Source organism: Pristiophorus japonicus, chromosome 22 (assembly GCF_044704955.1).
Source record: "Pristiophorus japonicus isolate sPriJap1 chromosome 22, sPriJap1.hap1, whole genome shotgun sequence".
Lineage (NCBI taxonomy): Eukaryota > Metazoa > Chordata > Chondrichthyes > Pristiophoridae > Pristiophorus > Pristiophorus japonicus.
The window spans coordinates 42,894,125-42,922,006 of NC_091998.1; the positions used below are offsets into that span (position 1 = coordinate 42,894,125).

Here is a 27,882-nt window from a genome sequence, read left to right on the forward strand (position 1 = left end):
AAGACTGAGCCTCCACAGCTCTCTGAGGTAGAGAATTCCAGAGATTCACCACACTCTGAGTGAAGAAGTTTCTCCTCATCTCAGTCCTAAATGGCCTACCCCTTATTTTGAGACTGTGACCCCGGTTCTAGACTCCCCAACCAGGGGAAACATCCTCCCTGCATCTACCCTGTCAAACACTAAATAATATTGCATGTTTCAATGAGATTACACCTCATTCTTCTAAACTCTATATAGGCTCAGTCTACTCAATCTTTCTGCATAGGACAATTCCCTCCCGTCCCAGGAATCAGTCTGGCTACCTTTATTGCACTCCCTCAATGGCAAGTATATCCTTTCTTGGGTAAGGAGTCCAAAACTGTGCACAATACTCCAGCTGCGGTCTCACCAGGGCCCTATATAATTGCAGTAAGACGTCTTTATTCTTGTACTCAAATCCTCTTGTAATAAAGGCCAACATACCATTTGCTTTCTTAGTTGCTTGCTGTACCTGTATGTTAACTTGGGGCACATTGTCTGACTGTGGGGAACATCATAGTCAAGCCTGATTCTGTCCCCTCTCAACATCCCCTTGTACACTTCCCTTGGGAATCACCGCGTAATGAGCAGGAACTGGAACCCTTGCAGTTTTTCCTACCTTGCTGTCTAATTTCAGGGTGCTGAGGCCAATTGTGGCACTTGGCTGACGTCGGCTAACTTGGCACACACCAGGGATCATCGGCACTCGGGAGTGATCAACACTCTGTGTGTACGAGTGTATGGCAGGGGGATGGGAAACAAAAAGGAGACAAAAGCAAAAGACAGAAAGGAGATGAGGAAAAGTGGAGGGCAGAGAAACCCAAGACAAAGAACAAAAAGGGCCACTGTACAGCAAAATTCTAAAAGGACAAAGGGTGTTAAAAAAACAAGCCTGAAGGCTTTGTGTCTTAATGCAAGGAGTATCCGTAATACGGTGGATGAATTAACTGTGCAAATAGATGTTAACAAATATGATGTGATTGGGATTACGGAGACGTGGCTCCAGGATGATCAGAGCTGGGAAGTCAACATTCAGGGGTATTCAACATTCAGAAAGGATAGAATAAAAGGAAAAGGAGGTGGGGTAGTATTGCTGGTTAAAGAGGAGATTAATGCAATAGTTAGGAAGGACATTAGCTTGGATGATGTGGAATCTATATGGGTAGAGCTGCAGAACACTAAAGGGCAAAAATGTTCGTGGGAGTTGTGTACAGACCTCCAAACAGTAGTAGTGATGTTGGGGAGGGCATCAAACAGGAAATTAGGGTTGCATGCAATAAAGGTTATAATGGGTGACTTTAATATGCACATAGATTGGAAGCAATACGGTGGAGGAGGATTTCCTGGAGTGCATAAGGGATGGTTTTCTAGACCAATATGTCGAGGAACCAACTAGGGGGGAGGCCATCTTAGACTGGGTGTTGTGTAATGAGAGAGGATTAATTAGCAATCTCATTGTGCGAGGCCCCTTGGGGAAGAGTGACCATAATATGGTGGAATTCTGCATTAGGATGGAGAATGAAACAGTTAATTCAGAGACCATGGTCCAGAACTTAAAGAAGGGTAACTTTGAAGGTATGAGGCGTGAATTGGCTAGGATTGATTGGCGAATGATAATTAAGGGGTTGACTGTGGATGGGCAATGGCAGACATTTAGAGACCGCATGGATGAACTACAACAATTGTACATTCCTGTCTGGCGTAAAAATAAAAAAGGGAAGGTGGCTCAACCGTGGCTATCAAGGGAAATCAGGGATAGTATTAAAGCCAAGGAAGTGGCATACAAATTGACCAGAAATAGCAGCGAACTAGAAATTTAGAACTCAGCAGAGGAGGACAAAGGGTTTGATTAGGGCAGGGGAAAATGGAGTACGAGAAGAAGCTTGCAGGGAACATTAAGACGGATTGCAAAAGTTTCTATAGATATGTAAAGAGAAAAAGGTTAGTAAAGACAAACGTAGGTCCCCTGCAGTCAGAATCAAGGGAAGTCATAACGGGGAACAAAGAAATGGCGGACCAATTGAACAAGTACTTTGGTTCGGTATTCACTAAGGAGGACACAAACAACCTTCCGGATATAAAAGGGGTCGGAGGGTCTAGTAAGGAGGAGGAACTGAGGGAAATCCTTATTAGTCGGGAAATTGTGTTGGGGAAATTGATGGGATTGAAGGCCGATAAATCCCCAGGGCCTGATGGACTGCATCCCAGAGTACTTAAGGAGGTGGCCTTGGAAATAGTGGATGCATTGACAGTCATTTTCCAACATTCCATTGACTCTGGATCAGTTCCTATGGAGTGGAGGGTAGCCAATGTAACCCCACTTTTTAAAAAAGGAGGGAGAGAGAAAACAGGGAATTATAGACCGGTCAGCCTGACATCGGTAGTGGATAAGATGATGGAATCAATTATTAAGGATGTCATAGCAGCGCATTTGGAAAGAGGTGACATGATAGGTCCAAGTCAGCATGGATTTGTGAAAGGGAAATCATGCTTGACAAATCTTCTGGAATTTTTTGAGGATGTTTCCAGTAGAGTGGACAAGGGAGAACCAGTTGATGTGGTATATTTGGACTTTCAGAAAGCTTTCGACAAGGTCCCACACAAGAGATTAATGTGCAAAGTTAAAGCACATGGGATTGGGGATAGTGTGCTGACATGGATTGAGAACTGGTTGTCAGACAGGAAGCAAAGAGTAGGAGTAAATGGGTACTTTTCAGAATGGCAGGCGGTGACCAGTGGGGTACTGCAAGGTTCTGTGCTGGGGCCCCAGCTGTTTACACTGTACATTAATGATTTAGACGAGGGGATTAAATGTAGTATCTCCAAATTTGCGGATGACACTAAGTTAGGTGTCAGTGTGAGCTGCAAGGAGGATGCTATGAGGCTGCAGAGCGACTTGGATAGGTTAGGTGAGTGGGCAAATGCATGGCAGATGAAGTATAATGTGGATAAATGTGAGGTTATCCACTTTGGTGGTTAAAAACAGAGAGACAGACTATTATCTGAATGGTGACAGATTAGGAAAAGGGGAGGTGCAACGAGACCTGGGTGTCATGGTACATCAGTCATTGAAGGTTGGCATGCAGGTACAGCAGGCGGTTAAGAAAGCAAATGGCATGTTGGCCTTCATAGCGAGGGGATTTGAGTACAGGGGCAGGGAGGTGTTGCTACAGTTGTACAGAGCCTTGGTGAGGCCACACCTGGAGTATTGTGTACAGTTTTGGTCTCCTAACCTGAGGAAGGACATTCTTGCTATTGAGGGAGTGCAGCGAAGATTCACCAGACTGATTCCCGGGATGGTGGGACTGACCTATCAAGAAAGACTGGATCAACTGGGCTTGTATTCACTGGAGTTCAGAAGAATGAGAGGGGACCTCATAGAAACGTTTAAAATTCTGATGGGTTTAGACAGGTTAGATGCAGGAAGAATGTTCCCAATGTTGGGGAAGTCCAGAACCAGGGGTCACAGTCTAAGGATAAGGGGTAAGCCATTTAGGACCGAGATGAGGAGAAACTTCTTCACCCAGAGAGTGGTGAACCTGTGGAATTTTCTACCACAGAAAGTTGTTGAGGCCAATTCACTAAATATATTCAAAAAGGAGTTAGATTAAGTCCTTACTACTAGGGGGATCAAGGGGTATGGCGAGAAAGCAGGAATGGGGTACTGAAGTTGCATGTTCAGCCATGAACTCATTGAATGGCGGTGCAGGCTAGAAGGGCCGAATGGCCTACTCCTGCACCTATTTTTTATGTTTCTATGACTCCGTGCCGCACCGTGCAGTGCATCAAGGGAGAACGTGTGGATGTATTTCAACTCTGAAATAACAATCGTGCCAATGTGAGGGGCTTTTGGCGCTCCGATCCCCCCCAGTCAAAGTCCTTCATTGCTCTCCTGGTCCTGCCCCAAAGTTATTCTATTTGCTCTTTTGCCACATTGCTTTTGGAAAAAGAACAACCAAAAAGCATTCACAATGTAGGATGTAGCAGCACTGTCGTCCATGTCATCAGCAACAATTGCTGAGCCAAAATAATATTGAAACTTGCGAAACTGAGCAGATAAGAGATGACAAACTGCTTTTATGAACACTGTGGGTGTGAATCAATCCAGTGGAATCCAACATAATTAAGAGGAGATGTCTGATAAACTTTTGTCAGTAAGTGGGCACGGTGATCCTGATTTGTGATTGATAAGGAAGTGAAGGGTTATGGGGAGTGTGCAGGGAAGTGGAGCTGAGTCCAAGATCAGATCAGCTATGATCTTATTAAATGACGAAGCAGGCTTGAGGGGCCTCATAGCCTACGCCTGCTCCAAATTCTTCTGTTCTTGTATATGTTCTGATATAGGTTATACAGGCCTGTGAGTGTGCATGTGCACTGTGCTTGTGAAAGATTTGTGGTGTCATATCTCTAGCGGGATATTAACCTTGTTGGCACTTTAAAGTGTATGCTGAAAGCCATGTGCTGCGGGTTGTGAATTATTTTGGGCCTTCTGATGTGCCAAATACTAATGCTGAGTAATCGGAAGGAAATATTCCATGGTAATGCTGGGGGGGGGTGGGGGGGCGGCGGGGAAGAGGATTTGAGTTTTAGCAAAGTACACAGTTGAATTTTTGCAGTTAACCATGCACCTGAACGGCTTATCCTGGTTGGAAGAAAAGTATTAGGTTTTTAAAAATCTAACGCACAATTATGCAGTCTGTTATGTATATAGTATGATGTATATTTCCCAGTAACCCGCTGTCAGGGGAAAACACACAGCTGGTCATGTTATGATTGTGTTATGGAAGCTTAAAAAAAAAATGCTTGAGGTATTGTCTGATAACAGTCGTAGAATAAATATATTTTTCAGGCTATTTTTAAGAGAAGCAATAGGGACTCTGCTGGCATTGATAAATTCCGGTAGCTTTGCTCTTGTGGTTTTTAATGTCATTGAATTAATGCTTTATAGCTCCCCGCCAACCTTCTGTCATCCTGTATTGAGTAACTAAAGAATACAGAGAATGAGGTAATTTCTTGGACAAAACACTAGTGAAGCAAAAATGCCTTTTCTTGACAAAAGTGTCAAGGAATTTTGCACACTCAATCCTACCAGTGCAAAAAAGAAATTGTAATATTTTCATTAAGACAGGTTTTTCATCTGAGACTCGACTCGTGCTTAAAAAAAATTGCAGGCTGGTAAATAATTAACGATTGAACTGGGTAATTCCTTAAAGATCTTGATACTGACTGTAGCCTTGCAAAGATTTCCCAATGACGGGTAATGTCCATCTAAATTGTCAGTTCATATGATCACAGCTAAGTTTTCAGTTTCCTAAAACATTCACTCGCACGCAGTATGTTGGGACACCCATGTCTGTAATTCCCGTCGCTGGGATGCCATCACCCCTGTGCTCGCTGACCAACATTGGCTCCTTGATTTCAAAATTCTCATCCTTGTTTTCAAATCCCTCCATGGCCTCGCCCCTCCCTATCTCTGTAATCTCCTTCAGCCTCACAACCTCCTGAGATGTCTGCGCTCCTCAAAGTCTGCCCTCTTAAGCATCCCTGATTATAACTGCTCAATCATCGGTGGCCGTGCCTTCAGCTGCCTGGGGCATAAGCTCTGGAACTCCCTCCCTAAACCTCTCTGCCTCTCTCGCTCTCTTTCCTCCTTCAAGCCCCTCCTTAAAACCTATGTCTTTGACCAAGCTTTTGGTCATCTGCCGTCATTTTTTTCTCTCTGTGTCAGATTTATCTGTTTTGTCTTATAGCACTGCTGTGAAGCGCCTTGGGATATTTTACTACTTTAAAGGTGCTATAATAAATGGTCCTGGGAGCAAGGATCTGTGGATGGAAACAACAGGGGTTAAAAGGGAGAAAATCAAATCCATTAGCAAAACGAATGTCACGATTAATGGAAAACGTAAACATTATAGGGCTGCTAATGTTGCCGTTTTGACTGGACTTGAAACCAAGTTTTCTATGGTAGGTGTCTGACTTGTCTGTAGGAGTGTATTTTGTTCCTAGAATTTTTCTTTTTAAAGCTTTCTGATCAACTATTGGATCAAGTTGGTGCCTGTTGAAGCACGAGCATAAACAGGCTGAAACACCACAATGCGGCAGGGCAGGTCCTCGTGTGTAATAGTTCGTGTCACCACCTTGTATCTCTGCCATTTGGCGGGGTGGGAGAAAGAGCACCCTTCCCAGGTTTATGGCCAGTGTGCAGTGGCCGAGCGGTATCTGGTTGAATATGGACTGTGACAATACATTATTATGTAAGCGTAGCGCGTTGTTCAAAGGAGTTCTGACTAGCAGCATCATTGAGCTGTGTATGGAGGTGGTCAGCTGAGCATGAAACCCTAGAGTAGCCCAATTACTGGAGGATACCTGGGTCATTCAACATACCGGAAGGGAGGAAATTGCTTATCGACGAGGACATTGTGTTAAATGACAGGAAAAAATATATGGAGGAGCACAGAATAACAACTTGTAAAAATAGGGTACGGAATCAAGGGAAGTCTGTCAAATGGTCCTTTGCAAACGACAGTTTAATAACTGTGATTAAATATCCTTTTCTAATTAGTAATCCATAAAATAAGGATAATTTCATATATATTAATGGAACTATAATAGCATTTTGGAATCATTGACACCTACAGGAGATATATTTCTGCTTTGTTTTGCAAAAGCCTTTTAAGCAGCTCCATAAATTCTGGATATTAGTTTGAAGAGGTCACTGGGACAAGTGTTTTTATGTTGGGCTCAGACTGCAGTCTCTTGGTTTTTGACAGTATTTAGTGTCTGCTGTGGCTCAGTGGGGAGTACACTTACTTCTGAGTCAGAAGGTTAGAAACATAGAAAATAGGTGCAGGAGTAGGCCATTCGGCCCTTCTAGCCTGCACCGCCATTCAATGAGTTCATGGCTGAACATGCAACTTCAGTACCCCATTCCTGCTTTCTCACCATACCCCTTGATCCCCCTAGTAGTAAGGACTTCATCTAACTCCTTTTTGAATATATTTAGTGAATTGGCCTCAACAACTTTCTGTGGTAGAGAATTCCACAGGTTCACCACTCTCTGGGTGAAGAAATTCCTCCTCATCTCGGTCCTAAATGGCTTACCCCTTATCCTTAGACTGTGTCCCCTGGTTCTGGACTTCCCCAACATTGGGACCATTCTTCCTGCATCTAACCTGTCTAACCCCTAAGGTTGTGGGTTCAAGTCCCACTCCAGAGACTTAAGAACAAAAATCTGGGTTGACACTCACAGTGCAGTGCTGAGGGAATGCCGCACTGTCTGAGGTGCCGTCTTTCGGATGAGACGTTAAACCGAGGCCCCGTCTACACTCTCAGGTGGGCATTAAAAGATTCCATGGCACTATTTCAAAGAGGAGCTGGGGAGTTATTGGTCTCTTGGCCAATATTTATCCCTCGATCAATGTAACAAAAACAGATTATCTGGTCATTATCACATTGCTGTTTGTGGGAGGTTGCTGTGCACAAATTGTCTGCCGCGTTTCCCACATTACAACAGTGACTACACTTCAAAAAGTACTTCATTGGCTGCAAAATGCTTCGAGACGTCTGGTGGTCATGGAAGGCGCTATTGAAATGCAAGTCTTTCTTATGTAGGCCCTGTTTTTGCAGGTCATGTGTATCTGAGCTTGTATTGTGCACTGTTAGGACAGAAGATGCAAAATAACAGTCATAAATTTTGAATGTAATATCCATGTAAGGAAGCGGCTAGCTGTTACTTGGGGAAATAAATAAAATAAGGAACTGTACAAATATTTGCTCAGTTGATTTGTTAGCTTGTGGAGAACACCCTAGGGCTGCATATTCTTCTATTTGCCAAAAAAGATGTCCATGTAAAAACCCACCTTTTACACGCGAGCAGGAAAATATAATAGCCTTAAAGGTTAGAGCCGAGATCTGGCAGAGTTAGTTAATCTGAGTATCGACGGGGATGCTATAAATAGCCTCGCTACCTCTGCTCACGAGTGGAAATTAGACAGGTTTCCATTCCAGATAGTTGTCCATAGGTACACGGATATTCATCGAGGGTAGCATTGGCCACGGCCTACTTACCATATCTTCCCTTTCAGTTGAATACTCTGCTATTGCTTTGTCCCTCCCTATCTCTGTAATCTCCTTCAGCCCCCCCCCCCCCCCCCCCAAGATATCTGCCCTCTTGAGCATCCCTAATTATAATCGCTCAACCATTGGTGGCCGTGTCTTCTGTTGCTTAGGCCCTAAGCTCTGGAAGTCCCTCCCTAAACCTCTCTACCTCTCTCTCCTCCTTCAAGATGCTCCTTAAAACCTACCTCTTTGAGCAAGCATTTGGTCATCTGTTGTAATTTCTTCTTATCTGGCTTGGTGTCAGATTTTTTTGTTATTGTTGTCTTATAACACTCCTGTGAAGCCCCCTCGGACATTTTACTACATTCAAGGCGCTATGTAAATACAAGTTGTTGTTGTTGTTAAAACCACTGTTTAGACTTGCAAGTGAAGAATGTTCACTCGGGTGAGATGTCGGAGAAATGCTTGCACCCCTGGAACCGCGCTCCAGAATGAGTTGCCACTTTCAGGAGAAGAGGGCTGAAGTCTAGGGCGAGTGAAGATTTTCAGTGTAAACTGGTTGAGCACCAGTACAGGGCAAGTTGGCTTGTCGTCTTGTCTGATTAAAGGAATCTAAACCCCCTTGTAGCAAAATTTAACAGTGCAAAGAAGTCAGGAACAAACCGCACAAATACTAGAAATGCCAAATAAACACTCCAAAGTGCTAGAAATGAGCAGTAGGTTGATCACTACCTATAGGAGAGTTCATGCAGGACTAATTGTCAAGAGTTACTATCAGTGATTTTATGTCTTATATATTGTTGACAGTTCTGTTGTGGAAACACTGATCTTTCTCTTTCAGATACTGGTCGACCTGCTGTAAATTTCCAGCATTTTCTGTTTTGAGATGCAAAGTTTTTTTTGTCGCTGAAATAACATTTTAAATCTGGTGGTATTGCACCGTTGAATCTACTCTTAGTTTTCATGTTGTCTTATTGGTGATTATATTATTTCTGTTGCTTTTTGCCATATACCTGATCACTGTAGTCAAAATCACTTGGAAACAACATGGAAAATGAAGATCTATCAGCCCAAGAGCAGCGTGACTTAGTCTGCTAGTCTGACAAATGTGTGATGGCATGGCGTAGGATGATGACTCTTCATGTAAGACTGATGGAAGCTCTGATAAAGCAAGCGGGAGTTCACAAACAGGGTTCAGTAATGAGGTGTTACATTTACAAGACCACAAACCAGCTCCATTCCTCTGCATAAATGGCAGTGCAATAAGTCACACCGGGAGCACATTGTGTAAAATGAGCAGCTACAGTGCATTTTGTTTCTGTACAGTGTTGTTTTCATTGAGTTTTAAGGATGTTCTGCTATCACTTTTTTGAAGTTGGTAATGAGTGTGGACTCTGGTGTTTTTGAGCACGCTGTATTCTGTGATATTTTCTGTGAACTTTTGTCTGAGCCGTTTCTGGTGAGCAGTTAGCCCATGTTACACGGGCATACAAAAAAACAGACTGTTGAGTCTGTCCCAAGCAGTCATGATGCAACTGAGCATTATGTTCCCCCGCCTCCCCCCACCCCACTCCACTGTTTTCTCTCTCTCCTATGGAGAGGCAGAAAACCAGATTTTCAAAAAAACCTAGGCCAATTCGGGGGGCAATGGGAAATGGGGAAATTCTCTCCAATCCTTTAAGGCCATTAAAAGCAGTTCAGATCATCACCGTGCCTGTGAGGTACATACCCAACATCCCACCTACCTTTTGCATGCAGTGATATTCACCACCGCAAGAAACTGGTGCAGCTCCTTCTTGGACACTTGCGGGCGAATCTGCACTCGCCACATCAACTGGAGACTAGTTCCAAGCGTCGCTAACTCTCGGCACACTCCGTGGTCCAACGTCTGGTGTAACTGCTGTCCTCGACCTGCCATTCGGTATCATTGATCACTTTTATAAATTTTCAGCACTTGTGATTAATTGAGACACAGCGTTGGAATGCTGTGCTCTTTATCAGGCTTGGTCACCCTGGCCACGCTTGTATTCTCACAGTTGCGATACAGGCTCTGCTTCAGCCCCAGACGCATACTGCAAATTGAACCAACATTTTAAACCTTTATTTTTTAAATGGCTCTAATTATTAGTAAGGCTTTTATTCTATCTGTGACTATTCCAACGCACTCCTGGCTGGCCTCCCACATTCTACCCTATGTAAACTTGAGGTCATCCAAAACTCGGCTGCCCCGTGTCCTAAAACTCCAAGGCCTTGCCCCTCCGTATCGTTGTAATCTTTTTCAGCCTCACAATCCCACAAGATGTCTGCACTCCTCAAATTCTGGCCTCTTGATAATCCCTCATTATAACTGCTCAACCATCGGTGGATGTGCCTTCAGCTGCTTGGGCCCTAAGCCCTGGAACTCCCTCCCTAAACCTCTCCACCCTTCTACCTCTCTTTCCTCCTTTAAGATGCTCCTTAAAACCTCCCCCTTTAAACGAGCTTTTGGTCATCTGCCTTAATTTCTTCGTTTGTGGCTCGGTGTCAAATTTATCTGTTTTGTCTTATAACACTCCTGTGAAGCGACTTGGGACGTTTTACTAAGTTAAAGGCGCTATATAAATAAAAGTAGTTATTATTAATAATAAAACTTACCTGTTTGACCAAGCTTTGAGTCACCTGCCCTAATTTCTCCTTCCTTAAGGAAGTGGCCCGAGAAATAGTGGATGCATTGGTGATCATTTTCCAACAGACTCTGGATCAGTTCCTATGGACTGGAGGGTAGCTAATGTAACACCACTTTTTAAAAAAAGGAGGAAGAGAGAAAACGGGTATAGACCAATTAGCCTGACATCAGTAGTGGGGAAAATGTTGGAATCAATTATTAAGGATGAAATAGCAGCGCATTTGGAAAGCAGTGATAGGATCGGTCCAAGTCAGCATGGATTTATGAAAGGGAAATCATGCTTGACGAATCTTCTGGAATTTTTTAAGGGTGTAACTAGCAGAGTGGACAAGGGAGATCCAGTGGATATGGTGTATTTGGACTTTCAAAAGGCTTTTGACAAGGTCCCGCACAAGAGATTGGTGTGCAAAATCAAAGCGCATGGTATTGGGGGTAATGTACTGACGTGGATAGAGAACTGGTTGGCAGACAGGAAGCAGAGAACCGGGATAAACGGGTCCTTTTCAGAATGGCAGGCAGTGACTAGTGGAGTGCCGCAAGGCTCCGTGCTGGGACCCCAGCTCTTTACGATATACATTAACGATTTGGATGAAGGAATTGAGTGTAATATCTCCAAGTTTGCAGATGACACTAAACTGGGTGGTGGTGTGAGCTGTGAGGGGGACGCTAAGAGGCTGCAGGGTGACTTGGACATGTTAGGTGAGTGGGCAAATGCATGGCAGATGCAGTATAATGTAGATAAATGTGACATCCATTTTGGGGGCAAAAACACGAAGGCAGAATATTATCTGAATGGCGGCAGATTAGGAAAAGGGGAGGTGCAGCGAGACCTGGGTGTCATGGTTCATCAGTTATTGAAGGTTGGCATGCAGGTACAACAGGCAGTGAAGAAGGCAAATGGTATGTTGGCCTTCATAGTTAGGGGATTTGAGTATACTGCAGTTGTACGGGGCCTTGGTGAGGCCTCACCTGGAATATTGTGTTCAGTTTTGGTCTCCTAATCTGAGGAAAGACGTTCTTGCTATTGAGGGAATGCAGGGAAGGTTCACCAGACTAATTTCAGGGATGGCTAGACTGTCATATGAGGAGAGACTGGATCAACTGGGCCTTTATTCACTGGAGTTTAGAAGGATGAGAGGGGAGCTCATAGAAAAGTATAAGATTAAGACTGGACTGGACAGGTTAGATACGGGAAGACTGTTTCCGATGTTGGGGAAGTCCAGAACCAGGGGACATAGTCTTAAGATAAGGGGTGGGCCATTTGGGACTGAGATGAGGAGAAACTTCTTCACTCAGAGTTGTTAACCAGAATTGTTGATGCCAGTTCATTGGATATATTCAAGAGGGAATTAGATGTGGCCCATACAGCTAAGGGGATCAAGGGATATGGAGTGAAAGCAGGAAAGGGGTACTGAGGGAATGATCAGCCATGATCTTATTGAATGGCGGTGCAGGCTCAAAGGGCCGAATGGCCTACTCCTGCACCAATTTTCTATGTTATGTGGCTTGGTATCAATTTTTTTTGGTCTCGTACTACTCCTGTGAAGCGCCTTGGGACATTTTACTCTGTTAAAGGCACTATATAAATATAAGTTGTTGAATGTTTTCTGCAGTCTTGTTCTCAGGAAAGTTAACTGTTGAGCAGCCAGTGCGAAAGCAAGTATTTGTATTTGCATCGCGCTTTGTCATGGCCTTGGGACATCCCTAACTGCTTCACAACCAATGAATTATTTTTGCACTGATCACTTTTGTGATGTAGGCAAACATGGCAGCCAAACAGTAAGTGCCCACAAACAAGAAATTAGATGAATGACCTGTTGGTCTAGTTTTGGTGGTTGTTGAGGGAAGGATGTTGTTTTGTTCTTTGTCCACCTGAATAGAAAGTTAGTTTAACATCTTGTGTGATTAAAATAATGCCACAGTCTTTCAGCAGAACGGTGAAATGTTAATTTTGATTATGCATGCATGGAAGGGGGCTTGATCCCGCAACCTGTTGAATGGGAGGCAAGACTTACCAGTCGAGCCAAGCTGATGTCCCAGTTTTGTGCAGTTCCAAGCAAACTTAACACAAAAAGGCCTGCATTTATATAGTGCCTTTCGTGACCTCCAGACATCCCAAAACAATTTATAGCCAATGAAGTACTTTTGAAGTGTAGTCACTGTTGTAAACGCGGCAGCCAGTTTGCGCACAGCAAGCTTCCACAAACAGCAGTGTGATAATGACCAGATAATTTGTTTTTTTTCAGTGATGTTGGTTGTGGAATAAATTTTGGCCAGGACACCGGGGAGAAATCTCCAACTCTTCAAAATAGTGTCATGGGATCTTTTACATCCACCTGAGAGGGCAGATGGGGTCTTGGTTTAATGTTTCATCCGAAAGATAGAGCCTCAGACAGTTCAGCACTCCCTCAGTATTGCACTGAAGTGACGGCCTAGATTTTGGGCTCAAGTCTCTGGAGTGGGCCTTGAATTCACACACTGCTGACAGAGTAGCTTCAATCCTCAGCAAAGCGTGGCTCTCGAGGCCAGATCGTGAGATTCACAGCAAGACTGGGGCTATAGTGCTGGTCTAGCGAGGGCAGGCTGTATGTTTGCTGTGCCACACAAGTCTGCAGTTCTTCCTCTCTTCCTTGCTAATGGGGCATTCATTGAGAAGTGTTATTTGGCATTGCACAACTACAATCAAAAATATGTGTGCACAGTTGAGATCACATAAACAGGAGCATTGGTTTAATCACTGTCCTGTCAACATGAATGCTGAAGAACCGAGCAATGATGCTGACTTTATACCGAGCATTCCAAGCAATGAAATAAGTTCTTTACTTCCCACGTGATGCTCAGATAGAGAAGGTGAGTACTGAGTCTTCTGTTCACAAAGAATCAGTTAATTTGGTGTTGTGAGATGCTTTTACGGATTGAAGATTTGTTGTGCTAATTAGGTAATGGTTGCACTTCCTCTGCGTGGGCACTGTAATCGAGCTATTTACAGTCACTGTACAACTCCTTTTCCACTGGCCCTCACGCAAGTTTCTCCCAGTTGCAGTGCCAGTGTGGAATCATTGCTACACATTGACTGCTCACCACAAACTGGGCCCAAGTTTCGGGCCGCGCCTAGAACAGTGCAGTACAGACCTGGACGCCCGTTTTTCGCGCCACAAAGTGCGTCTAAAAAATACTGACCAATTCTCCGGCTCCCTGCAGGTCCTCTGGAGCTGGGCATGGCGCAGCACGAGCTGTGGGGGGCGGAGCCAAGACCCTGCGCTGAAAACAGTGCCGGGACCTCTGCACATGCGCGCTACAGTGGCCGCGCATGTGCAGTAGCTCCAGGTGCCCAAAACTGTGTGGGAGGGGCCCGAAGCACGCAGCCTCTAGCCCTGTCCGAATGGCCTCACTGTGGCTGCGTGAATAAGGCTGCACCTCCCACGCCCAGCTCCTGCTTCCTTCCTCCCGACCCGACCCGACTCTCTTTTTTCCCCATCCCCCCCTCCCCCCCACAGTCCCGCCCCCTCGCCTCCCCGGACCCAACCCGACCCCTGGCCACCAACCTGTAAATCCGGTGCTGGGCCCGAAGTCTTGGGCCCAGCCCGTTCATCCTCCCTCTCCTCTTCCCCCCTTCCCCCCCCGCCCCCCCTTCTCTCCCTTCTCCCCGCTCCCTTCTCTCCCTCCCTCTCCCCCGCTCCCTTCTCTCCCTTCTCTCCCCCGCTCCCTTCTCTCCCCCGCTCACTTCTCTCCCTCCCTCCCTCTCCCCCGCTCCCTTCTCTCCCTCCCTCTCCCCTGCTCCCTTCTCTCCCTCCCTCTCCCCCACTCCCTTCTCTCCCTCCCTCTCCCCCGCTCCCTTCTCTCCCTCCCTCTCCCCCGCTCCCTTCTCTCCCTCCCTCTCCCCCGCTCGCTTCCCTCCCTCCCTCTCCCCCGCTCCCTTCCCTCCCTCCCTTCCTTTCCCTGCTCCCTTCTCTCCCTCCCTCCCTCTCCCCCGCCATCTTCTCTCCACCCCTCCCTCTCCCCCGCTTCCTTCTCTCCCTCCTTCTCTCCCTCCCTCCCTCTCCCCCGCTCCCTCCCTCCCTCTCCCCCGCTCCCTCCCTCCCTCTCCCCCGCTCCCTCCCTCCCTCTCCCCCGCTCCCTCCCTCCCTCTCCCCCGCTCCCTCCCCCCCTCTCCCCCGCTCCCTCCCTCCCTCTCCCCCGCTCCCTCCCTCCCTCTCCCCCGCTCCCTCCCTCCCTCTCCCCCGCTCCCTCCCTCCCTCTCCCCCGCTCCCTCCCTCCCTCTCCCCCGCTCCCTCCCTCCCTCTCCCCCGCTCCCTCCCTCCCTCTCCCCCGCTCCCTCCCTCCCTCTCCCCCGCTCCCTCCCTCCCTCTCCCCCGCTCCCTCCCTCCCTCTCCCCCGCTCCCTCCCTCCCTCTCCCCCGCTCCCTCCCTCCCTCTCCCCCGCTCCCTCCCTCCCTCTCCCCCGCTCCCTCCCTCCCTCTCCCCCGCTCCCCCGCTCCCTCTCCCCCGCTCCCTCTCCCCCGCTCCCTCTCCCCCGCTCCCTCTCCCCCGCTCCCTCTCCCCCGCTCCCTCTCCCCCGCTCCCTCTCCCCCGCTCCCTCTCCCCCGCTCCCTCTCCCCCGCTCCCTCTCCCCCCCCCTCCCTCCCTCCCTCCCTCCCTCCTCTCCCTCCCTCCCTCTCCCCCGCTTCCTTCTCTCTCTCTCTCTCCCTCTCCCCCGTTCCCTTCTCTCTCTCTCTCTCTCTCTCTCCCTCTCCCTCTCCCTCTCCCTCTCCCTCCCTCTCTCCCGCTCCCTTCTCTCTCTCTCTCTCTCTCTCTCTCTCTCTCTCTCTCCCTCTCCCTCCCTCTCCCCCGCTCCCTTCTCTCTCTCCCCCTCTCCCTTCTCTCTCTCCCTCCCGCTCCCTTCTCTCTCTCCCTCCCTCTCCCCCGCTCCCTTCTCTCTCTCCCTCCCTCTCCCCCGCTCCCTTCTCTCTCTACCTCCCTCTCCCCCGCTCCCTTCTCTCTATCCCTCCCTCTTTCTTCCCCCCCTCCCCCCGCTGTCAAAAACAGCGACAGAGAGTGAGATAGGGACACACTGGGGGGTGGGCCTGTCTCAGCACGCTGTTGGAGGGCTCCCGGTGCTGCAGTCAGTAAGTAGAAAATGTTTTATTTATTGATTTAAAAAAAAAATTTTTTTTTCATTTTTTATTAATTTTTTTTGATTGATTTATTGGTTGATTTATTGATGTAGTTATCATTTATTATTGATGATGGCTCTTTATTTGTAAAACTGAAGTGTTTAATGTTTGTAAACTTCCCTTTAAACCCCCCCCACCTCCCATTCCCTACACCTGATTTGTAACCTACGCCTGATTTTCTAAGTGTCGGCAAAGTTTTTCTGAGCGTACAAAATCTACACTTGCTCCAAACTAACGTAGAATGGAGTAAGTTTTCACTGCCTAAACTTTCAAAACGGGCGTAAGTGGCCGGACACTCCCCCTTTTGGGGAAATAAAATCTGTTCCAAACTGAAACTGTTCCTACTGACTCAAACTGAAACTGTTCTAACTGACTAGAACTGGAGCAAACTAAATGCCGAGAATTGCAATTTCTAAGATACTCCATTCTAAACCAGTTGCTCCAAAAAAACAGGAGCAACTCAGGCCAAAACTTGGCCCCATTGTGCTGGCCTTTTACACGTTGGGCAGCTTGGTTCTTCGACTGGTGTCATTGCTATAGTGTTTCCCCTTCCACAAACTCACTTTGGGATATTTTTTATGTATGAGCACTAGTGCATTGAAAATACCTCTGTTGCCTGGCTTTGGTTAAATGCTGTTATTAGCATTTCGCTGTAACACCTCGAAGCAAAATGTTTGCAAGTTCCTGCTAAAGTGATTAATCTAGAGATGGATGCATCACAGACTGTGAGCCTTTTGTTGAATACAGTCTTTGTACTCATTTTAAGTGCCTGCATTTTTGTAAAGAAAACCATGAATAAAATGGACTGATGTGTCAGATTTCTCAAATAAGCTGTGCCCTTATAGGTATTGTTTGAATTGAACAACCCTTTCGTGTTGTGGGAGCTGATAACGCAACACAGGCTTGTTGATGCGCTGCTTAGTGGTGGAATACAGGCTTGGTGGAATAAACTCCTGCGTTGGGCCAGGCTGAGAAAGTCACTGTGGTAAAGGACGGCCTCCTTGGATTAAAGTAGTCATGAGGCAAATTGGCCTGTTGACATGTGGCTCGGTCACCTGTTCAAGAGCAGTAGTGACTGGGGGAAGAGGAGAAAGATCCATGGTGAGATGTTAAAATGCACAGCTTGTGTCAGCTTGTTTGAGATTTTACAGCTCGTTGCTTGATGTACAGGGTTTTGGTTCATCTGGCTGTTTATCAAACTCGTTGTGCTTCCTGTGTGGTACCCTGACATTCTTCCTCAGATCTGAATTCTGATTGTATGTCAAATTCTTGACACAAGTTCAGTTGCCTCTCGTAATTGAGGTTACTTAGAATTACATGTTGAAGTATTGTGACGAGAGTAAACTTGAAAGAGGAAGTAGATGGTGCTGAGCAAGCAAAGTTCTTTGATGTACTTGGAGTGTTTACAAGTGCTTTGCAGACGACTCCTGTCTGTCAGTGGGGCATGTGTGAGTGAATGAAGAGTTTGTTTGAAAAACACACTTGCTTTCTAAGTAAGGAATCAATGGCAAGAACTGTTGAATAGAGTAATGTCAATTAGACTAATTGAGGAACATTATATAGACTTTGTGATTGTAGCACAGCCTTAAAGTGATTCCCTCAGCCAGCAAAATTGGAATTCATTATTTAATCTATTATTGTTCCAGAAACAGACTAGTGTCCCTTCAAACAATCTGATCCCAGGGCCATGTAACCAGAGGCCAATCTTTTTATAACGCATACACCAAAAAAAATTCAGTGGCCCGAATCTAGCAAGGCCGTCCCTTTCTCCATTTGTACCTCTCCTCCGCCTTTCCTGTTCTCCCCATCGTACACCCGTAGCTAGCCCTGTGCTTGGCCCCACTCCTAGGCCCCAAGTTTCCACATGATTTGCTCCTGATTTTTAGGAGCAACTGGTGGAGAACGGAGTATCTTAGAAATCGGAATTCTCCACATTTAAGTTTTCTGCAGTTCTAGTCAGTTAGAACAGATTCACTTTTGAACAGAATTTTTTTTTCAAAAGGGGGCGTGTCCGGCCACTGACGCCTGATTTGAAAGTTTCCACAGTGAAAACGTACTCCAAACTAACTTAGAATGGAGCAAGTGAAGATTTTTGTAGGCCTGAAAAAACCTTGTCTACACATTAAAAAATCAGGCGCAGGTTACAAATTAGGCGTCCGGAACGAGGTGGGGGGGCGGGAAGTCATTACATTCTACAATAAATCCTTAGTTATACTTATACAAATATTATACAAATAATTCCAACCTGAATAAAAATTTATAAGCAAAGAAAAGATTAAATAAACCATGTTCCTACCTGTGTGAAAGTGCTTCAGGCAGGGAGAAGGCTGCAGGAAGCCTCACAAGTTGAGGCAGCCGTTCCCGACGGCAGCGGGGGGGAGGCAGGGAGGGCCCGACCGACCACAGTGGGGGGCAGGCAGGGAGGAGGCAGCCGTTCCCGACAGCAGGGGTGGGGGGAGGAGGCAGTGAGGGCCCGACCGATGGCAGCAGCCGTTCCCGACGGCAGGGGGGGGGAGGCAGTAAGGGCCCGACCGACAGCAGCGGGGGGGAGGCAGGGAGGAGGCTGCAGGAAGCCTCAGAAGTTGAGGCAGCCATTTCCGACGGCAGGGGCGGGGGTGGAAGGCCCCCCTGCTGTCGGTCGGGTCCGTCGGGAAACGGCTGCCTCAACTTCTGAGGTTTCCTGCAGCCTTCTCACTGCTGCAAGAAGCCTCAGTGCTGATCATGCAAGGGCAATGTGGTTTTATTAAAACATTTTAAAAATTGAACAGCTACAAAGAACTACAAAAATGGCCGAGTGCCAATGTTTCCTTCACACTGCGCGTGCGCGAATGCTCCAACACGCACGCGCAGGGTTGCCGGCACGAAAAAAACTCATTTAAATGGTACCCGCCCCCTCCTACTTACAAAATCAGCGCGCGTGGTAGGCTCCGCCCCCTGGGCGCCGCGCCAATCTGACATCGAGCTGCAAAGCGCTCGAGAATAGCGCGTTTTTTTTCAGGCGCCGTTTTCGGGTGTGGAAACTTGGGGCCCTACAGTGTCAGATCTGGTTGCCCCTGCTCCCTGCAGCTCCTGGCCACCCCCTACAGCAATTTATTGCTCCCAGGTATTATTGCTATAACTGTTGCAATGATGCCAGGACTGGGCTTCACTTTATATTCAGATGGGGAATTGCTGTAAATTGGCAGGTCCCTTCCAGTCTGTCTGCTTTCTCCTGCCCTGGCCTCCTTGCTTGTAATTCCTCCCAGCCTGGAAGGTAAAGCGGACAGCTCTTCTGGAGAGCTGACACTGGCGAGGTAGGCCAAGTGGCCGCTTTCTGTGCTGTAAACCACTGATTCTGGCCATCAGCAACAGATTTTTGCAGCTAAAGCCCATGGAGAAGGGATGCAAAATTGGTAGGCAGCTTATCCATTAAGGATACAATTGAATTCTTCCACCTGTACTTGCAAGACACTCGTGGAGTAAGGGAGAGAAAAAGGCCAGAAATAAAAATTGAGAGGATTTCGGGCGCATTAATATTTAATACAAATATAGGCTGAACAGATGGAAACTAGACATTTGCGGGGGGGTCCTATTTATCCAAACATAGGAGGCCCTCATAAATGATGCGGGGACTCTCTGTCTCTTGGGAGAGAAATGAGAAACATAGAGGTTTTCATGCTTTGCCACAGTCTCTGCTTTCCCCTCACACTCTGGTGGAGAAAGACACATTTCTTTCTCAGTTTAACTGGTAAATTGAGTTGCTGCAGATTCAACAAAATAACATGAAGTGTTAGCTGGAGGAAACGCCACACCTCCGCGAGGAAAAACATGCAATTCGGACTAGCAACGGCCATCCCATCCATGCTTGCCTCTTGTACCTACTGTAGTTAGCTGTTGAAATGTAACCATAGCCTTGAGTATGAGCAACATTCAGAGAGTCCTGCCCCCAACAATAATCGAACAGGCATCGTCAAAAATGACCTAGCTAAAGAAAGCAAACAGTTCTTTTTATATGGCACCTTTCACAGTCTCAGGACATACCAAAGTGTTTCACAGCCAACTAGCTACTTAAAAAAAAAATCGTCACTGTTATGTTGAAAGGCCGCAGCTAATTTTCACACCGCAAGATCCCACAAATGGTGATGAGATGTATCATCTTTAGATAACGAGCACAACCCTACAAAGGAAGAAAAAGAAACAGTCAACATGTAAACATCTCATTCCTCTGTTTTCAATCACTTTCCCCCGCCCCCCCCCCCCCCCCCCCCCCTCATGCCACCAACCTGTCCTACTGCCTCAGTATCACCTCCCAATGGGAGAGACCGGATTGGGGCATGTTATAGAAGCAAGCTATTAGATACCGTAGTCGTGGGTGAGCCAAGGCCTGCAGGCAAACTTACAAACACTGAGCAGATTTTCTGCTATCAGTAAAACGTTATCTTTGGTCTTTTGGTGTCTTAAGATATTATGAACAGACATTATATGCTCGTATAACCATAATGCTCACTTCAGAAAGAACAGCCATCTTAATCAGCTAGTAATTTTAATGATTTTTAAAAAATCAGTGGCTCAGCTGCATCAGACATAAGTCTCTGTAAGCTCTATGTGGCTCAAAGGGTAGCACTCTCACCTTGAGTCAGGAGGTTGTGGGTTCAAGTCCCACTCCAGAGACTTGAGCACATAAATCTAGGCTGACACTCCCAGTGCTGTACTATCGAAGTTGCTGTCTTTCGGATGAGACGTTAAACTGAGGCCCTGTCAGTGCTTTCAAGTAAATATCCCATGGCACTATTTTGAAGAAAAATAGGTGAGCTATCCCAGGTGTCCTGGCCAATATATAACAAAAAAACAGATTATCTGGTCATTATCACATTGCTGTTTGTGGGAGCTTGCTGTGTGCAAATTGGCTGCAGCGTTTCCCACATTACAACAATGACTACACTCCAAAAGTACTTTATTGGCTGTAAAGTGCTTTGTGATGCCCTGTGGTCGTGAAAGGCGCCATATAAATCCCAAGTCTTTTTAATAAAGAAGCTGCCTCACCATTAAGGCCATCCAATTGATAGATTGAGTAGACTGGGTCTTTACTCCTTGGAGTTCAGAAGGATGAGGGGTGATCTTATAGAAACATTTAAAATAATGAAAGGGATAGACAAGATAGAGGCAGAGAGGTTGTTTCCACTGGTCGGGGAGACTAGAACTCGGGGGCACAGCCTCAAAATACGGGGGAGCCAATTTAAAACCGAGTTGAGAAGGAATTTCTTCTCCCAGAGGGTTGTGAATCTGTGGAATTCTCTGCCCAAGGAAGCAGTTGAGGCTAGCTCATTGAATGTATTCAAATCACAGATCGATAGATTTTTAACCAATAAGGGAATTAAGGGTTACAGGGAGCGGGCAGGTAAGTGGAGCTGAGTCCACGGCCAGATCAGCCATGATCTTGTTGAACGGCGTAGCAGGCTCGAGGGGCTAGATGGCCTACTCCTGTTCCTAATTCTTATGTTCTTATGTTCTTCTGTAATGAAGAACCCTAAGCTGAGAGCCTGGCAGCCATCAAACCTCAGGAATAGATAGACATCCTAAACCCAGGCACACTTAGCTTGGAGTCCTCGAAGGCGCGAGTCGGTGGAGCGGGCGTGCTTCCCCTTTCCCTGTTGGAGCCTTCCTCCCACACGGTACTTGGGTGGTTCCTTGCAGCTGAGGAAGGTGAGTGAGGATGTTGGAGCATACTGCAGTGCACAAGTGGTGTTTCTCCAAGGTACAGATATCAGCAGTAGATATAACTGAGAGTGAGACTGCAGGAGGGAGGAGGCCTCGCTTGACGAAGAATTGACGTGTAAAATGTAGACAGAGTGGGAAGGGTGCGTCCTGATGCTCCATGTGGAGCCACGTTTATGGTGTAGTGTCGGCCGTTCTCGTATAAGGTCTCATTTGATCTCATCAAACTCCCACTCTCTGCTGAGTCGGTTGGGGTACAGCTCTTCATAAATGGAAATGCATTTACGTTCCCAGGAGAATTGTGTTAAATAAGTTGATTTCGGAATCTCCTATTTGGTAGGCCAGCATCAGCATGATTGCCCAAGAGCAATCCAGAGGCGACTGAGTAGAGTGTAACTAACATGCGGTTGTCGGATAGTTGTGCTTCATCAGATTAAAAACATCTTTTCGGAGCTGCAGAGTAAGTGGGACCATGACGGTGCTTCTATCACCCTTCAGGATCCCATTGGTGTGTAGGATATTATGAGCTGGTCGTGAGAACATTCGTCCTCTGCATCGAAAAAATGGTCGTCTCTAGGATCTAGGAATTATTACGATCCAAAGTATAGGATCCAATGGTGGTAGAGGGATCATTCTGAAATGTCTTGATCTTTGCAGCAAAACTAACTTGGCAAGTTCTGATTCCAGCCAGAACAGCTAAAGAGGTTACTAGCTGTAATGAGGGGCCCTCCGAACCTGAGCAAAGAGGGAATCTGTTAATGGCAGTGAACTGGAGGCATGAGCTCAACAAGAAGCAGCTGAAGATTTCAGTTGTAATTGGTTTGAAATTTTTTTACTAAACAGTGTATTATTGCCTTGCTGAAGTTATGCACGAGTGTTTGCAACTGCAAAAAGAGTGCCCAATAACCATTCTGGGTGGTGCTCCACAGTTTAGGATTCTTCCTTCATGAATGCCATTACTGGAAGTCAGGTAGTCTCTTTCTTGCTCCTCTTTTTCAGCCTCCTTTTCGCTCCTCCTCTTTCAGTTTGTACCTTTCTTCTGTTGTTTCCTCTGTGCTGCATGCTCTTACGCTCTCCCTCGGGCGCTCTCTCGTGCTCTCGCTCTTTGCAGTGGTCACATTTAGGGTTTTAAAAAAAAAGTAAGTTCCATTTTCTTGCAAGGAGTTAGATTCTTGAGTTGAATTTCCTTCCCCACTGAGCTGCTCTGGTGATGTCTCCGTTGGGACCAGTTGGGGCAATAACTTCAGATTAGCCCGAGAGCTCTTTTGGAACTGTCCAACCCCCAGGAAACCTGGCCCTTGGTTTTTATAATGAATGCTAAATGGCTGCATTTGGTGCATTGTTGATAGATGTATGTTTAATATTTACAAATCTGCCATTAACGGATCTCGCATAAGGCCTGCTTCTCCTTTTATTAAACTCTCTCTAGTTTTTGGCCCCGGTTCCAGAAATTTTTTGCAGTTAATTGAAGTATTGACTTGTGCCAAAGCCATTTGACGTGATCATTATCTTCTTAAGAATGTTATCCACCATATGTCTTCCAGGCCCATCGGTTACCCGTCTCTGGAAAGCAGATTGTAGTTTCGACGTCTTACCAGATTGGAGACTTGGTATGGGCAAAAGTTGGTACTTATCCCTGGTGGCCCTGCATGGTGTCCTGCGATCCGTTGCTGCAGGTTCATACCAAGATCAACACAAGAGGTAAGACTGACCCTCGAGAGGAATTGACAATCATGACTTTTCCCTTGGAGCTACCCATGTAGCTGTTCCCGGAATACTTCTGCTTTGAGTCAGGGACTGGTCCAAGTGTCCAGTTGGGTCGCCAATCTTGTTGGAATGTCACATTGAGAACTAAAAACTGTTGCTATGACTAGGATGAAATGTTCTCCTCTGTTTACATGTTGTTTCATACACACTGCCTTTTATTTGCACTCTAAGTCAGTTGATTGTTGTGAAGCATAAAGCTTTGCTGCAGAGGTAACTGGTGTCACTTGTTTCTGGGACTAGTTTTACATTGAGAATGCAATAATCTTATATTGTTAAGGGATTGCAAACCAAACAGACACGTAGGGTCACACGTATTCCACAAGTTTGAAGTCTCGAGAGATTTGGAAGAGGACGGCTATTTGGCTTACCCGAGAGATGTGAGCAGTTCCCCATCTCTTCCACTCACCCCCCCAACCCCCCACCACCACCAATCACAGCATCCAACTGGTTCTTAAAATGATTGCAATGTTTTTGTATCTACTACCATTTTGGAGGTTCATTCCACATCTTGACTTGGTGCGTAGAATTTCCCAACGACTCGCATTGAATTTATCTTTTGCAAGGTTTAACCTTGTCCTACTGTTGAAATAATGTTCTGGGTTTATTTTTCCTATAACACCTTACCTAAAATGTAGACGGCAATAGTAAAGTCAAACCGTTTCCTATAATTCGTTCAGCTATTGATCACTGGAAGATGGTGACTGTATTGTGTCAGTCATACTGGTTCAAGCACTGATTGGTAAGCAGGGCAGAAAATCCTTAATTTTCACAATTTTCTTGGCCCTAAGAAATTGCCAAATATCAGGTAAATGAATCCCCCTCCCTAAGTTTTCATTACATTAACTCAGAAAGGTGAAAGAAGAGGATATCTCTTTGAAGATGCCTGCCAATTTTAACATTTTATCGGACTCTTGACTCGTACCAATTTATTAAATGCAACTATCGACTTCAATAATAACTTTGAGATCGTGCACCCAGTTTAAGTGAGAAATGGAGGTGGAGGCAGATGCGATTGTAACTTTCGAAAAGGGAATTGGATATGTACTTGAAAAGAAAAAGCAAATGCAAGGCTATGGGGAAAGAACAGGGGAGTAGGACCAGCAGGACAGCTCTTTCAAAGAGCTGGCACAGGCACTGTGGGCCGAATGGCCACCTTCTAATATTTAGCTTTTATTTCCAAGTTTGACATTTATCTGAGCATGTGCAAATAAATACTGCCCATTGATTGCTTTGCTTTTAAGAAAAACTATGCTGTTGCAGCCTGACAGTGGTTGTGATAGAAATATCCTTTTTATATTGATCAAACCGTCCTCTTTGTCATTTATAATCAGCCAGGTGGCTTCTTTAAGAGAGCGCACAGTGTAATTCTGATTATTTATTCAAATGAGATTTGGCCAAGTTTCAATTTGCTTGAGTACTTAAAGTGAATTATTAATATGAAACAGGTTTTTTTGGGGGCACGTTTCCGATAGCGTGTAAACAAAAGGATGGTAAGAATAATAAGGCAATCTGTTGTGGATGTTGTCCGTCTCCCCCTCTCACGCTTGCACGAGAAGTAAAACATATTTTAAAAATCTGTCCAGTGTGCTGATCGCTGTGTAAGTGGTGATTGGCACACTTTAATTAGCCGCAACGGCCTGAGTTCGAGAGGGAGAAATTGGGCAGGATTCCCGCTGGAAAGTACAGGTGTGGACCTCAGGTGAGTGTAGGATAGGGCGCTGACTGAGACTCGAGTGGGAAACGTGAGGGCGATTGACTCCTGTACCCCACCAAGCAGCCACATTTCTAGGAGGCAAGAGAAAGAAAGAAAATATCTATGTGGATTCTACAAACCTCTTGGCTCGTGCCATTATAATTAGCTGCAGGAATGATCTGCTGAGCCACTATTTCTGCACTAAGTAATCATCACTTGTGTATCGAAATAATTCCCCCAAATGGGAACTGACAGGAGCCCGGATTAAGGAGAGCTTTATTTTACTTTTGCTTTGTCTCCCCAGCTAGGCGATGTCTTGGATTCTACGTGTAATGAGGAATTCACCAGCTGGGAAAGCTAACCTGTACCCTGCCAAATTGGGTTGCTTTGTTTGAAACACCAATGCATGTGTCTGTGGGCTTCTACCGATCACACATACAGTGACTCGTTTCTGTAGCAAACATGCATTCCTCCTTATGTGAAGGATGGTGTGTGCGATCCTTCTTAATGTCTATGATTACAGATTCTAATCATGTGGCTGCATAATTAAGATATCGAGTGCAAAGTTTATTCTGGTTATTTCGAGTTAGTATGTGCATGTTTCTATCCAATGTGTTCAGTAAGTCTGAAACCTGAATTGTTAACCAATCCATGTTATGTAAAAAAAAAAATGCACAATAAAGCTATTAACTGTCACAAGTTATTACCAATTTTTGCCACTTTAAAACAAAAACCCAGCCTAATTACTCGGAGTGTGAGAAAGGTCAAATCGCTCATTCTTAAAGAAGTTATTGAACAAAGTGCCATGTAAAATCTAGGGAAATGCATTACAGTGAGGGATTATTACATTTACAACAGTCACACCAGGGTGACGTCGTACATTGGACCAACGCAGCGTGTAAAAGTACCAGGAATGGCATTGGGCCTCCAAATCATCACCCACTGTCTTTACTTTGCCTTGTCCTCGCAGCAAAGCAAAGCCATTTCCCCAGAGAGGGGAAAATGGGTCTGAGTCACTCAGATCCAATCTGAGACCTTGCCTTTGGCTGGCTTGTGGAGCAGTATCTGCTAGCGGAGAACAATTTGAAGGGAGCTCTGAAAATAATAACTTTGGAGAAAAGAGAACGAGCTGATCACATCACAATAAAGCATTCAGCCGCTCCATTTCAGACCTGTGCTGTCAACAATGAAGTTGATTGTCGCCAGTAACCAGTCCACTTTCAATCATGTGACTGCGTTTCACCAATTCAATGGAGCAGTAAACTGTCAAACCAAAGTAATCTGGAACCACAGATGCTAACGTGGCACAAGTATGGTGCCCTGGATATTGCTGGCAAATATAATAAATATTTTGTGGTTTACAATTTTCATAACTGTGGTGGTAAAACATCTTGTTTCAGTGGAGAAAATGTGCATACTAGGAAATTGCACGTCGCTTTTTTTTTTAAATGTATAAACTTTTTAGCATGTGCAGGTGTTGACATCACACATGTCTTAAAGAATATTGTCTTTTAATCCAGGGATCTTTGACCATGTGACTTCGAGGTTTACGGACGCGCATACCTATCTTAAAGAGCTCTGCAATGTTCAAAGTCTGTTTTTCTTTCAGCTGCCTTGATTGGAAGTAGTAACCTTTGACCTGTTTGTGCAGGTGCTCGCGAATACCACGTGCAGTTCTTTGGGACGGTGCCAGAGAGAGCCTGGATCCACGAGAAGCGAGTGGCGCCTTACAAGGGGTGCTCGCAGTACGACGCCCTCGTAGCAGAAACTGCCAGGCAGGCCAGCAATGCTGCAGAGAAACAAAAGGTATCTGCGGCGAGTATTTGCCCATAATGTTCGTCCAACACTGCAGTCCAGGAGATTCAAACCAAATTAAGTTGTATGAGAACGTAAGAAATAGGAGTAGGCTATTCGGCCCTTTGAGCCTGCTCTGCCATTCAATAAGATCAGGGCTGATCTGCGACCTCAACTCCACTTTCCCGCACCATCCCCATATCCCTTGATTCCCTTAGTATCCAAAAGTTTTGTCGATCTCTGTCTTGAATATATTCAAAGACTGAGCATCCACAGCCCTCTGGGGTAGAGAATTCCAAAGATTCATAACACTCTGAAGAAGTTTCTCCTCATCTCAGTCCTAAATGGCCGTCCTCTTATTCTGAGACTGTGACCCCCCTGGTTCTAGACTCCCCAGCCAGGGTATGCTACCAGTGCAGAATCTTTGGTTTTCTGCCAGACTATGTGGCTCACTGATTCTTACGGTTTGTTGCTATCAATAGATTACCACGAGGAAAGCATCTTTGTGCATCCTCCTGCGCTATCCTTTTTCATTTGCTGCCTTTTAGTGAATTGTTTGCACAATTTCCCTTCCCTCTGCTAAAGATCTTCTCTCTTGGTCCCTTCTATGTGGTTGAAAAGATCTCTAAAGAGAGCTGAGCGGTCTGATCTTGTTTGCTTCAACTTTTGTGTTCTGACAGTCACTTTCTTCAGTCTCTCATAAAGTCTTCTGCTTTGAGATTAACTTGGTCTTTGCTGATGGCCATTCATCTCAGAGATGTAATGATGCTTTTAGTGGTTACGCTATATCAATGCAAGTCTTTATTTTCACTTTGGTATTTTACTTTTGCCCCTATTGAGATTTTCCTGTGCCAATCTTCATGCTATAAATTTGACTCTCAAATTATTGAAGAGTAGCTTGTTTGCTTTTATTTACCTCCCCCCCACCCTGTAACTCCACCCCGCCCCCACTTGTATTCATTACCTGCAGAGAAGCAACCTGTGTCCACTCAGTAACTCTTCCTGATAGTATGGGCAAGGCAAAGGAGTTGCTTGGGTGGA

General features: G+C 45.8%; 1 protein-coding gene across 4 annotated transcripts in view; it reads left to right on the forward strand.

The window, feature by feature from the left end:
- nsd3 (nuclear receptor binding SET domain protein 3) overlaps positions 1 to 27,882 on the forward strand; it is an 87,598-nt gene that overhangs the window by 16,543 nt on the left and 43,173 nt on the right. For all 4 annotated transcript variants that reach the window (XM_070865975.1, XM_070865977.1, XM_070865976.1 and 1 more), the window contains exons 3-4: positions 23,132 to 23,288; positions 26,699 to 26,853. In XM_070865975.1, coding sequence (XP_070722076.1) covers positions 23,132 to 23,288; positions 26,699 to 26,853 — 312 coding nt within the window. The remainder of the gene's footprint in view (positions 1 to 23,131; positions 23,289 to 26,698; positions 26,854 to 27,882) is intronic.